Source organism: Acipenser ruthenus, chromosome 29, assembly GCF_902713425.1.
Source record: "Acipenser ruthenus chromosome 29, fAciRut3.2 maternal haplotype, whole genome shotgun sequence".
Lineage (NCBI taxonomy): Eukaryota > Metazoa > Chordata > Actinopteri > Acipenseriformes > Acipenseridae > Acipenser > Acipenser ruthenus.
Genome location: NC_081217.1, coordinates 1,445,552 through 1,459,232, shown reverse-complemented (window position 1 = coordinate 1,459,232; position 13,681 = coordinate 1,445,552). Strand labels below are relative to the sequence as shown.

Genomic DNA, 13,681 nt, shown 5'->3' with positions numbered 1-13,681 from the left:
TTTGAGAAGCCTGGCTGAACAGCTCTCATCATAGTGAAATTTTGGTTAATCAAAAAGCATCATCATAAATCTAGCCTTTCTGGAGTTTAATCTGATCTTATAATAGAAAAAAGAGGGGGTTTGGGGGGGAAGGAGAGGTGGAGTGCCCTTGTGTCTTGGGGAGAAACCCCTTCTCTCAATCCAAGCCACCACTTCACCCCCACCCCCTCCCAGCACCACTTGAAATAGCCAGTCACCCTGCCAGCAGCAGGTGTCAGCTTCAACTAGGAAAAAATCCCGCTAGCCAGGGAGCAGCAGCTGGCTAGCTTCTCAGTTTAATACACTTTGTGATTCATCTCTGAATGTTGTATACATCTGAATGCATATTGATAGAAGGCAGAGCAGAGTATATTAGATTATACAGCACAACAAGCGTTGTGACATCTAGCATCGAATATCTTTTTCACATGCTGCGGTCCTGAGTGAATATCATTGTGGAATCTATCTTGCAGTCATTCTAATTCAACACCAGAAAGAGCGGTGGAACCGCACTGCTCCAAGTTACCCTGCGTCGCTAAGCAGATGCAGAGCTCAAGCCAAGGAAAGCCATTATCCGACAGCAGCTGTTAAATACAGGGTTAAACAGGCTTCCGTTTCTAAAAGGTGTCATGTTTAAACAGAATACCCCGTGAACGTTCCTGTGTCGATTTAACTCAGGAGGATACACAACCCCAGGGGCCCGTCCAGGTTATTCAGCCTGATCAATAACTGCAGGACCCCATGGTGTATCCTCTATATAACCACTGTGAAAGCGCAAGAGCACAGTCATGGGAGACAGAGACTGATACTAAATGATACTAAATTTTATATGAATCTCAGGGTGTTAAACCTCCTCACACCCAGCAGGAGCTTAGGGGGGTTGAGAGTTCGCTTTCTAGGAGAAAGCGAACTCTCAACCCCCCTAAGCTCCTGCTGGGATGTTTGCTTTAGTATCTGAAGTAATGCACAGATTGATTTCTGAATGTATTTATCGATGTGTTTACAAGGATGACTCCCTCGGGGGTGTCCAGTCCTGGGAGTGCCAGGGTTGGATTACCCTGAGCAATACTGTAGCTGACACGTCAGTGTGCTGAACCTCAAAGGATAAATAATAACACCCCCTGCCTGTGGGATTTTCCAAACGTCTCTTTAAGGTAAATTTCAAGATCAAAAGGGTCACAGCTCTTTCTTCCACTTCTGTGAGCTCCCTGTGATTGATCTGCATTGAAAGAGCCTTTTGAAGTAGGAAGGAGGCTTGATTCATAATCATGAAAAACTGCCATTCCGTACCACGGTAATAACTCTCTGAAAAGAGGCTATAGCAGCACCACTGTATTTCAGGGCTTGCATATCCATTAGGTGTTGTACAGTAGATTTGAGTCATATTATTATGTATATATTTTTTCATTTCTCCAGGATTAGTCTGCTGAGATCCAACCTCCTCGTTCGCAGGGACATCCTGACAGCAGCATCATGACAATCAATCAATCAATCAATCAATCAATCAATCAAATAGACAAGGGAATAATTATTATTATTATTATTTATTTATTAGCAGACGCCCTTATCCAGGGCGATCACAACATTATTAAAAGAAACTTTATGGGGATCATCACTTTTCCAAATGCACAGCACACCCCGGGGGTACTCTGGCGAACGTACATTGTGAGTGTGCTTTGAGAAGAGCTCTTCCTGCCTTCTTCACTAAACACACAGACATTCATTCTCCTCGACAGGTACTCCTCAGGGCAGAGTCTGCACAACGCACTCCGGCACACACAGGGGAGGGAGGTTAGAGACCCTCTCAGAGCTTGCTGGTGTGCATGTGATCATTTTAAACGTTAGGCAAAGAGCTCGCAGCACTGCAAACATGACAAAACTGCCCTTTCAACCATCTCTCTGCTGTAAAGCAGGTTAGAAGTGAATCTCTGCCCTTTCCCTTCCTCTTGTTCTATGGCGGAGCCTGGTATTTAATTTCTGGTTAGCTTGAGCACAGAGCATGACGGTTGTAAATTCATTCTCTTGGATTTGGCCATATGTGCTGATCAGGGCTCTTTTACACTTCATTTACTGGCTGCAGCGGCTTTCTGATTTATTCACTCTGACACCGTGGGGCTACCTGCAATCCACAATCAAGTGAAGCCCCCGCAGCAGAATTAGCCAGCCACCCAGGACAGCAATTACCAACAAGTGATGCACAGGTCTCTTAACACTTTACATAAAACCCTTACCCGATTCCTAACTCAAACTCTAACCCTTACACTAACCTTAACTCCAAACCTAACCCTTACACTAACCCTAACTCTAATCCTAACCCTAACCCTAACCCTAACCCTTACACTAACCCTAACTCTAATCCTAACCCTTACCCAATTATATAGGTACAGCTCAGTGGGTTTGAGTAGCTCAGTAAAGACGTTTTTGCAAACACTGTGCAAAGGTATGACGGCAATAACACCCTCGACAAGTGTCTGTGACATCAGGTGGTTTCCTCTGTTTGTGGCCTGGCTCAGTGCCAATCCCTGATAGCAGTGTGAAGGATGATTCTGCCATCGTCAGGCCTGACTCTGCTCCCCCGTCTCTATCGGATCCACCCCCTTCTCATAACTGTTACACTGCCATTCTCTCCCATTGTCCTGGAGGAGCCGTACATCATAGTAAACCAGCCAGCCTGCCTCCAGACCTCCCCAATTAAAACACCATTAAACTGTCCTTCATAAAAGAGTCAAAACACACAGTGTAGAAATAAAAAATAAAACATGTGCACCTATTAATGCATGCTGGCCTGCAGGGTGGAGATTAGCGTGTGGAGGGAGTGCAGTCTAGCCAGTGAGTGAGGACCTATGAGTGACATCAACTAAATCCTTTGCTCGTTATTACCAATGGAGTTCTTTAGTCTAATTCCAGTGGGATAGCTGTGATTCTTACAGTGCTCTGTTGGGATGCCTTATGCCTCCTGCTGGAGCCATCAATATAGCTGGAAAATACAGTCACACTTAAGAGTAACTGTAATGATGCATCTATAGAGATGCTACGGATGTCATGAACAACATACAGCAGCCCAGTGTTATAAAACACGTAATTAAGGCATTGCAAGAAACCTTGGCATTGTTGTGAGTAAAGCGTCATGCTGCAGAAGTAGTATTGTAATGAATTGTTGTTTCTTGTTAATAATTATCAGCACATTTCATTGCATCTTCTGATAGAAATCCTGAAGCTAAAGTGGGACTGAAAACCCCAGCACCGTGGCTGCTACTCCTAAGAGATTCCATTTTAAGCCCTTTGAATTTGCGGTTCTTTCTTAAAGTGTTTCCCCGTGGGGGAGAAACACACACACTCACAAACAGGCCACCTTTCAGCTTGACTCTCCGTGCTGTATAAAGTAAACTCAGATTCAGCAGATGAAAGAAAAGGTCTTTGAACCTACCTTTGGAGTGAGTCCTCACCAACTGCACTGGGGCTGCAAAGAGAGGAAACAAACCAAAAAAAACATTCAGAATCTAGCTCCCTGCGCAGTCGTTAACACAGAGCCCCGATTGGTCAAAACCTTTTGTAGATATCACATGTTTACATAGCCGGTCCTTTTACTCGAACTTGGCCATGCTTGTACATGTTTTTGAACAGATAAAACCTTTTCAAGATGGGTAAACAACTTTGTGCACACTCTGACTTCTATCACGTTGAGTATTCATCCTTCAAACAGGAATGGACCCAATGAAAAGCAATTCAACCGACACAGTGTTCAGCACCAAGCAGGACAGAGTGAACAAGCATTCTTCAACCAGCAGCACGACACCTCATCATAACCTCCCTTTGATTGTCTGACAGGGATGCAGCACATTCACGAACATGATATTCCAGCCCAGGTCTGTGTGGTGTCAGTTATGGGGATGAGAAAGAGCAGGGGTCTGAGCACTGAGCCATCTCTGCAATGTTGCTTCTCTTTATAGTTCTTTCGTTAACTCCTGTAGGGTTGATTCCAGGCTGACTGGCCTGTCATTTTGTGGGGCTCCTAGAACCTCCTCCAGAGATCACACGAGCCCTCAGAGCAGCAAGTTAACAAAGTCCTGTGCTGGGGAAGCCTCTACCAGACCCAACTGCTCTTTGAATTAATGAAGTGAATGACTGATGACAGCTGTCACTTACTGCAAGCTATAACACATTACACTCTGCAGAAAGGAAATGGAATAAAATTAGTATTTTGAGGAAGCTGCCAAAGGCACTTTTTTTTCATGCATGGCTATAATTTTCTTCAGCGAGTTTTGCATCGCACACGGTAACCGTTTGTGTCTTTTGTAAATGGGTACATATTATTTTTGCAGGTTTTAGTCATTTGCTGCATTGCATTTGTGACCTTTCTGGCTCTCAGTATAAATCACAGCCTCGGCCAAATGTGCCGATTTACTTCCCTGCAGAATCCTGGGAACAGATTTAAAAAGTCGGGACACGGAAATTAGAATTGTGAGGTATGTACAGAGAAGAGCTGAAACCTGCAGAGAAACACATGTAAAGCAATAGGGTTATTTTGAACACACAAAATATGGACTGGAGAGGAGGCTAATCGTGGGAAACTATGCCCCCCGAGGGAAGAACTACAGATACCAACAGGGGACTGAATGCCCGAAGCCGCAGGGAACTATAGTTCTTCCCAAGGGGCCTTTAGTTTCCCACTGTGAGCCGAGGTCTGCAGTTTGTTTTATGAACCAGTCAAGAAAGTCATGTTTTTGAAGTCCACAGAGCAGAGTTATTAAAGTTTTTTTTGGCATAGAAATGTCCGTCTGACTTTCTCACTGCGGCACAGAATTCTCTGAGGAGTCCCTTGAGTCTGTGAACGTCGTATTTATTCACATCGTCGATTTGTTTCGAATTTTAAGAAGTCAGAAAACACTGAAAGCAACGTTTTTATGACGATTTTAGTGTTTGCAGCATCTTTGTTTTGTAGTATATTTTGTAATTCGTTTGTCCCACCATTTGGCTTTGCTGTGTGAAGAGAGGAAGGGTGTTCAGTGTGTGACGTAATTTGAGGAAGTTTGTAAAAAAAAAAAACTATAAACCTCAAGCAGAGTCACGGGGCAATCGATGGATCTATTTTTGGTCCTGTGATGAGGTTTTAACCAATCACATGCCAGAATTCCTAGACTAATTCATAAATATATATATAATGCTCAAAATACACTATAAAAATAAATATAGTACTATATAGTAGAGCAAAAGTTGTCAAAAATAGATTGAGACATTTCAGACACGTCATTGTGATAGAGATTTCATACATTATGTAAGTGTGACGATTACTAACTGCAGAATACTTTACATGAAACTACTTTATAATGAATCCTGCTGAAAAAGGTCACTGGCTGTGAAGGACCGTCACTCAGTGCCAAGCCCAGGATGTGGTGTTGTACTCCAAGTCATACTGTAGGACAAGGGAGCAGACGAGTGGAATAAAGTGACAATGTAAAGCAAAGGGTGATAATGAGGTAAGTGTACTTTCTGCATCATAAACGAGGCTGACATTTTCTCTAAATTAAGCAGTCATCGTCAGCTGTGCTCAGACTTCACTGCAGCTGAAAGTATTCAATCATTAAATTAGTTTTTGTTTACTAATTGCCACGCTGCTGTGTGACTGCTGTGTTTTATATGCTGTAAATTCAGCGCACAGGGGTGGGACATCCTTGGACAAGAGAGGCTGCATTTGAATCTACCCAGCAAACAGACAACAACTACAGAGTAAACACAGCTTATTTACACATACTATGCTTTCCATGTTATTTATTTTTAAAGAACATTTACCACGATATTAACATCAAATACTATTTTAAATTCCGTATTGGAAACCCTCTGGTGTTTTTGTAGTGTGTAATTCTGTACAAAATATGATTTCCTATTGAATTCAAAATGAAGTAATCCTTACATTTGTGATCAGTTCCATGTGCGTTTATGAATAGTGCACCATTGTTTATTTCTTTTATGGAGCACACTTTATGCACAAAATGAAATCTGCTGTCTGTGAGATCCAGATAATGCAGATAGCACTGTTCAGAATCTCTGAGCATTCAGCAGAGGACACAGACGCTCTTTCCAGAGAAGTAGTAGTCCTGTTTAAGTGCCAGTGTGGGGTCCTTCACCAGCTGCAAATTATACTCAACACCCCCTAAACAAAAGGGGGTGCTGAGAAAGCCAACAGTTAACTAATTAAAACAAAGAGACCGGGTAAAAGGACTGTAAATGAAATGTTCAATGAAAGAATGGAACCACAAGAAACGGCAGTGGTAGTAGTTTGTTGACTTGGGGTGCAAACCACTTATTTAATTAGATTTAAAAAACAATATTAATTAACAAAGAAGCGTCGCTGGAAGAGCTCTGCTCTTTCCTGTCAGAGTCCCTCAGTCAAGCTGCATTTCAAAGCCTTGTCTTCCCCTGGGGCTTCTCAACAGTCTTATTAATTTGTAAATGTATTCCCTTTTTCTCCTTAACATTCCACAGCCCAAACACCCGTCTCATTTTTAATTTATGAGTCTTACTATCAGGAGCTTCTTGCTGCATCTCTTGGCGGCAGCACGCATCACCCCCGCCACCTCCTGGGGTTTGCCTCTCGGATGCGGGTTCCAATCTGCCCCAGTAAGTCTGAGTGGCTTTGTCCTTGGAGTCTAACACAAGCCAGGCCCCCTATTAGAATGCTGGTACTGCACATCCTCAAAAACACACAGTAAGAGCATCTAAGAATCTTCAAATATACACAGTGTATAGACAACTGAATCTTGGAAGATACACAGTGCATAGGTTGGGGGGGGGGTTGGATGAGTTTTGGTAAAGAAATAGTTAATATACTGTAGTTAAGATCCAGGTTAATAGATGAATGTGTCTTTCCGTTTCACTGTAGCCTACTGCAATTACAGCTGTTGCTTCAAGAAGGAGCTCCAACTAATGAGGCCCTATTTTCCATCACTTCAGCGCAAAACAAATAGAGAGCAAATACAATTGGAAGAGTGCAGCTGCGTGGTTTTAAAGCACGGCACAGAGAAAACACTGCAAATGAAAGAAAAAGAGGGTTTAAAAATAGCCCTAGGCGGCGGAGCTCTGGTCTCATGTCATGAATTATAGAGCTCTCTCTGGTGCTGTGGCCGAGGCTTGCATCCTCGGCCAAGTCAAGCGCAGTCCGGGGCATTGAGGTGTGAGAGAGGAGTGTTTCTCGATGAGGACGCGGAGGGCACTGATTGGTGGAGAGGCTTCAAGAAGCAGGGCACCATGGGAGCTTCCATCAAGGGACATGCGCTACAGATGTCTTGGATACCGAGGTCTGATTTATGGTAATTATCAAAACGCTGTTAAAAAATCATGCCGACCCAAACCAAACCCATTTGAATGGAGCTGTGCTGGTTTTTGTTTTAGTTTTTTCCATTCCAGCTTGGGCATGTTAATCTCTCTCTCCAGTGAGCGCAGAAGATGGCTTTTAACTCACTGATTTGAAAATCCTTCATGAGACTGCCGGGGGTCATTTACAGCTGTGACCTTGTGGAGTCCAGCAGATTCACAGAGACCACACCCCCTCAGATTAACCCTCGCTGAAATTAAAATCACAGCAACGGAAACAGCATTTCTGAAATCAGCTCAACAAGTCTTTCATTTACTTTCGCGTTTAATCCTTGAATAGCGGACAGTATCAGGGGTACTGCAAGGCACCTTCAGTGTGACTTCACTGCACAGCCGAAAGGAACCCAGACTGCTTGAGGTTCTGGGGTACCCTGTCGTACAGCCGTGGATCTGGGCGTGCAAACATCACTGCTGTATACGTGATGACTGGCGGGGGGTTTGGAGCTACAAATAATGAAGTGCAAAGGAAGCCACAGTCACATTGCCCTGGAGGCAGTCAAGCAGGATCTCCTTTCTAACCAGACCTCAGCTACAGCAGCCAAGTCAAACTGCAGCTACTGGATCATTAATCGCTGCTTTTAATCTATTGAAGCACTGGGTCTCAGGGATGATGTCGCTCTTATTCCTTTAATATATTAACTGTAAGAAACACCGTGAAACCATTTATAGGTTGTCTGGAAAGGGAAGAAATCCTTAAATCCTGCACAGCTGGTTACTACTAAGTGGGAAATGAATTACCAGAAATAAATTACTACAGTACATCAAATGGCATTTCATTTTAAAATAATGACACACATGCAGCTTGCATGGCTTTTTTTTTGGTTTAACCTCTCCTTTTCCATTTAAGTTTGCAATGGTTTCCAAGCAGTTTTCAGCTCTGCTGCTGAATTATTAGACTTGCCCGAGTGTGTCTTGGATTCCAGAAAGTCGTATGAGGGGCTGTTAACTCTGCTGGCTTCACCCTCCCTTAAGATAATAAAAAGGAAAAAGTACAAAAACCCATTACAATGTCTCTTTAGGCAAAGGTGCTGTGCAGGGCTGCCATCACACTCGCTTCCTCCTCAGTGCACATGTCCTGACTCCTGCAGAGAGATCAGAGACAGCCCATAGTGCATCGCTGTACTGCTCTGATGTGAGCTCGCAAGCACAGGAATAGCAAACTGAATGCATCAATAAATAAGCATGTCAGGATGCCGTAATGATGAGGCATAAGTGGCGCAATAATGGGGTGGAAAAGGCCAGGGAACAGGAGGGAACACAAAGTGCAGTGCCACATCAGATGGGTAAAGCAGCCAAGGGACTTCACAGCTCCTTCAGCCGTGTCACTTTGATGACACTTTGATTGGGGAGGATAGTTGAGAATGCTTTTTTATGGCATGTTTTAGCTGGGAGTGTGCATGCTGTACTTGGAAGTCTTTTGAATAGGTTACTAGTGAAAACTGCTACGTGAATTGTGCTGTCTTGCCACAGGTTCTCACAGTGATAGAAGCAATATGTATCGGCCTCTTACTTTGATGGATCTATTTCGGTTTCTGTGCCTGAGCCCTAATGAAGCTGACAGATTCAAACAGCTACAGCCGCAACCCTAAACAGGCAGATAAAGAGAGCTAAACGCTTTCAGCATGAGACACAAAACAAAGGGCTTCTTCTTCCCTGTGTTTATCGACGGTTTTATTCTGGGAAGGTCTGTAAGGGGTGTCATGGGGATCCCCGATCAATCCCACCCTCTGAAGCCCGGTCTCTGATCCCCCCCCACACTGCCAGGGGCTCACAAGCAGGCTGGGCTGCTCCTCCAGATGGAGCGATAGCCGCATCCTCACACACAGCACTAGACCTTCACATTATTCTCTATGTAATGCCTGCTCTCATTTTCAATCACTTCCCATCTTTCTTTCTTTCATCTCCCATGCATCGCAGTGTTCAGCCCCCATGGACAGTGAATTACTCCTGGCTCCACTCTTCTCAGTTCAGTCCTGCTCTCTCGGGGGCTGGGTGCAGTTTCTTTATTATTTTTTTTTATTAAGTTCTTTTTCAGGCAGTGCAGTTTATTTTGTCCTGATGTAGACACAAGCTGGGCCATGTTTGGTGGTGTTTTCTTTTTTAATTAAAAGTTTCACCCTCCACAGACTAGCTAATCTCATAAACAAACTCACTAATCAGATCCCTGGAGAAAACACTGCATCCTGAGCAACATATTCCTGAAATGAATAGAAAAACTAACAATGATAAGCTGCACATTGAGGAAAACTCATTTCAGACTGGCATTTCCAAACAGCGACCAGATCCAGCGAGCTACAAGTGAATTCAACTGATAATCCACTGAGGCACCGATACCCAGCGAATGCAGTTTTAAACCAATCTGCACATGAGGCATACAGTGAGCTCTGTCCTTCCTCTCCACTGCACATGAGGGATACAGTGAGCTCTGTCCTTCCTCTCCACTGCACATGAGGGATACAGTGAGCTCTGTCCTTCCTCTCCACTGCACATGAGGGATACAGTGAGCTCTGTCCTTCCTCTCCACTGCACATGAGGGGGGATACAGTGAGCTCTGTCCTTCCTCTCCACTGCACATGAGGGATACAGTGAGCTCTGTCCTTCCTCTCCACTGCACATGAGGGGGGATACAGTGAGCTCTGTCCTTCCTCTCCACTGCACATGAGGGGGGATACAGTGAGCTCTGTCCTTCCTCTCCACTGCACATGAGGGATACAGTGAGCTTTGTCCTTCCTCTCCACTGCACATGAGGGATACAGTGAGCTTTGTCCTTCCTCTCCACTGCACATGAGGGATACAGTGAGCTTTGTCCTTCCTCTCCACTGCACATGAGGGACACAGTGAGCTTTGTCCTTCCTCTCCACTGCACATGAGGGATTTCTGGTTTAAAACATGCTCTTGTGAAGCACCTGTGCTTGAATGGGTCTCGATACGTTGAGAGGTGAATTCTCAGTTCTCTTCTGTGCTTTACTAGTTTAGCCTTTTACTGTTTTATAGTAGGACTGTTGTGCTGTATTGATGAACTAATTGATTTGACTTTTTACATAGTGCAGCATGTCATGCCTCTGTCACACAGTATAAGAGACTGCTTCAGTCTCCAGCTGGTTTATTTATTAGAAATGCATTTCAAATTTTGTCAAACACAGTAATCCGTTTTACCACTACAATCCTCTCAGGCCAGGGTCCTAATCCCTTCACTGGATCAGAAAGCATTTAGTCAAAAACTCCAAGTGCTGTGTGTATTAATCCCGCCAGCCCGGGAACCCAATCTGCTCTATTCCCTTGAAAAGCTACATTTTAAAAACGCAGTCCTTCAAATAACAGGCAACAAATGCACACCTGCTAACATTTAGACTTCAAAGGTACGTCTCCAGAAAACATCCAGGTCTGTGTGGTGATCAAACAACCGTTCTTTAAACGGGTGAAAACTTTCTGCTGAATTACTGGGCTTTGAAATGTTACCAGAAACTGACAACTCAAGACGTCTAATTTAAGGGCTTGTAAAAGCAGTCTTTAATCATTCCTTACTCCCCTTTTTAAAATTCAGAAATAGATATGGTGTGCATAGCTTTCAGAATCTGGACCCATGTCTTTCCCCCTAGTAATCCAGTCCTGGTTTTTATTTCAACCTAGATCCGATTCTAAAAATAGAACTGTATTCCTTTCAAATCAGCCCGGCTTTCCATTATTTCAGAGAACATTGCATACGGTGTTCACAGATAGCCTGCCAGCAGAACAGGGACGCAGGGGAGCTTGTGGTAATGACAGTATTCTCTACATGCTACACATTATGAAGATGTGTAGCACTTGACTGAATGAAAACAGCAGGCTCTTTAGAGGTATTACTGAATCCTGGAGCTGGAACTCATGAACTTTTTATCTCTGGGGTTCTGGCCAATGAGTTCTGAGACCCCCTTCGTTTTAATACAGTGCCCTTTGACAGAAAGCATGGCCTTTGTGTTCTGTAACCATGGCTACCACACCGTCTTGCTCTGTGCTGCAGTGCTGTCAGAAATAGCAGAGCCCAGTCCCCCTTGGTATCAGGAATATGGGTCACACAAGAAAAACATGCATTGAGAAGTGTGGCTTATTTCATCAATAGATACTTCCTTCCTTCCCATCATGTGTTCATTCCTGCATACTCATTTTATAAAACATTATTCACATACGGAGTTGGGTTTTTTTCTTCTTGCAATTGATATAGTATAATATATTCAGGGGTGGAAAGAAGACTCCCATTGCATAGCAGTTTGATCCATAAGACACATCTGAGCTCGTTACCTACACACTGTGGCTAATCAAGATCACAGTAAAGCCTGGAACGGGTGAAACTACTTTGAGTCTTATTTCCGTCCCTGAATATATGTGTTTGACTGGGCGGTGGTCTCATGATTCCTTGCTGAAGCCTGATTCCATTCCCTTTCTCATCCTCTTAGTGATTGTCAGCACACAGAGGCACTGACTGGCTCAATGGATTTACCATGCGGGTCGAGGGGAGCAGTGCTGTTTGTTTTTGTGTCCACTATTGCAATGCAGTGAATAGGAAACCCTATTTCTGACTGTATTTCTCTATGTTGTTCCCCACGCTCCCCGAGAAGCCAGCATTATTAGATGACCTCAGATGTGTGCAGAGCATCAAATCCTCCGCAGTAATTCCTCTCGCCGCTCCGAAAACCAATCACGACTGCTGCTGGTTGCCCTGGCAACGGCGGTCCTCTAGAACAGCATCGGCAGATCTGCCAATCTCTCGGCCAGGGGAGTTTTTTTTTTGTTTTTTTTTTCCTAATGAGGTACTCCACTCTACTGCAACACATACTTGTTTTTTTATAGCAAAACCCAATTAAGAAAATTGTCCAGAAAACCTAGAAAACTGATTGGGCAGCTGACAAGTTCTTGTATGATAGGCAGTCTTAAACACAGGCTGAATGTAAAAATTGACAGATGGATAGATGGATGGATAGACACAGACAGATAGATAGATAGATAGATAGATAGATAGATAGATAGATAGATAGATAGATAGATAGATAGATAGATAGATAAATAGATAGATAGATAGATGGGTTGATAGATAGACAGACAGACAGATAGAAAGATCGCTAGATGCAGAATTTCTGATAATGGCCTGGGTGTATCGTAGCTTCAATCTGAGTGAGAACAGAGAGGGTGAAAGATGGAATACAGGTGATACACAGACATGGTCTATTAGCATCGGACTGATCATGTACTTGTTACAAATGGCAATGCTTCAATGGCAGGTGAAAGGTAATCAAACACGCATAGCAAGCTGAGGCTACAAAGAACCCACACAGGGGGAATACTGTAAAACAGGAAAGATCTGCAGAAACTTCACTGTGCGGCTGTCTCACTGCAGACATATTTAAAGAGACAAATGTTAGTGCATGTAAACTATATATATATATATATATATATATATATATATATATATATATATATATATATATATATACTGCTGAGAAACTGGACCCCACTACTTTATGAACCCTCTTCCATACAGCACAACAGGTTTCATGATTTCAGCGGTCGGTAAGTACATTAAGATAAGGTGGCAGGAAGGATCATTCTGGGTTTTTTCTGATATCTTTTTGATAATTGATGTTATTAATGAATTCTGGCGAACACAAACGATGTATTTTTGCTTCCCGATACATTGGTTTTGCTTCTGTACTGCTGGCACTATGGTGATATTTTGCCCCTGGGGTGCAGCAGCAATGGATCTTGCATGGTTAATTGCAGGCTTCCATAATAACAGCACAATGAGATAAGCACTACACTAACCCAGAATTCAATAAACACGCCACAGACTCAATTTGTCTGGCACAACGATCTGGAAATCAGAAATAAAGCTAGCTGTAAGCAATCTTAAATTAGTACTAATCTCGCTTTAATTTAATCTCAGCTGGGGTGGCGTGAACCTCCTGTAGCTGGAAGTGTCTTAATAATGAAAAGACTCCCCGCTGCATCAGGCTGGGTCTGTCTAGTGACGGCCACTGGTCCTGCACCTTCAAGAGGAGGTTTACTGACTGGCTGTGTGATTCGATCTCTCCACAGGTGGTTAGCTTGGCCAGGTATTTAACCGTCTGCATGCCATTCTGAAAGGGGAGAATCTGCCTCACCAGAACATCGTGGAACAAAGCGCAGATGAAGCTGCTGCCTGCCTGCGCTCGCCGCTCCTCGTCACAGTAATAAGCTCAATCAAAGCAGGACACGGCAAGTAGGGTTTTCAATTACAGCCAGAGTGTTGAAAATGATCCTTGAGATGAGTTTCTCATCG

General features: G+C 43.6%; 1 protein-coding gene across 5 annotated transcripts in view; it reads right to left on the bottom strand.

Annotated features, from left to right (window-relative positions):
* Positions 1-13,681, bottom strand: part of LOC117432547 (solute carrier family 12 member 5-like) — a 97,159-nt gene that overhangs the window by 68,790 nt on the left and 14,688 nt on the right. For 4 of the 5 annotated variants that reach the window (XM_059004093.1, XM_059004095.1, XM_059004094.1 and 1 more), the window contains exon 2: positions 3,446-3,478. The exons of the other annotated variant lie outside the window; for it this stretch is intronic. In XM_059004093.1, the coding sequence (XP_058860076.1) occupies positions 3,446-3,478 (33 nt within the window). The remainder of the gene's footprint in view (positions 1-3,445; positions 3,479-13,681) is intronic. 5 annotated transcript variants of the gene reach the window in all.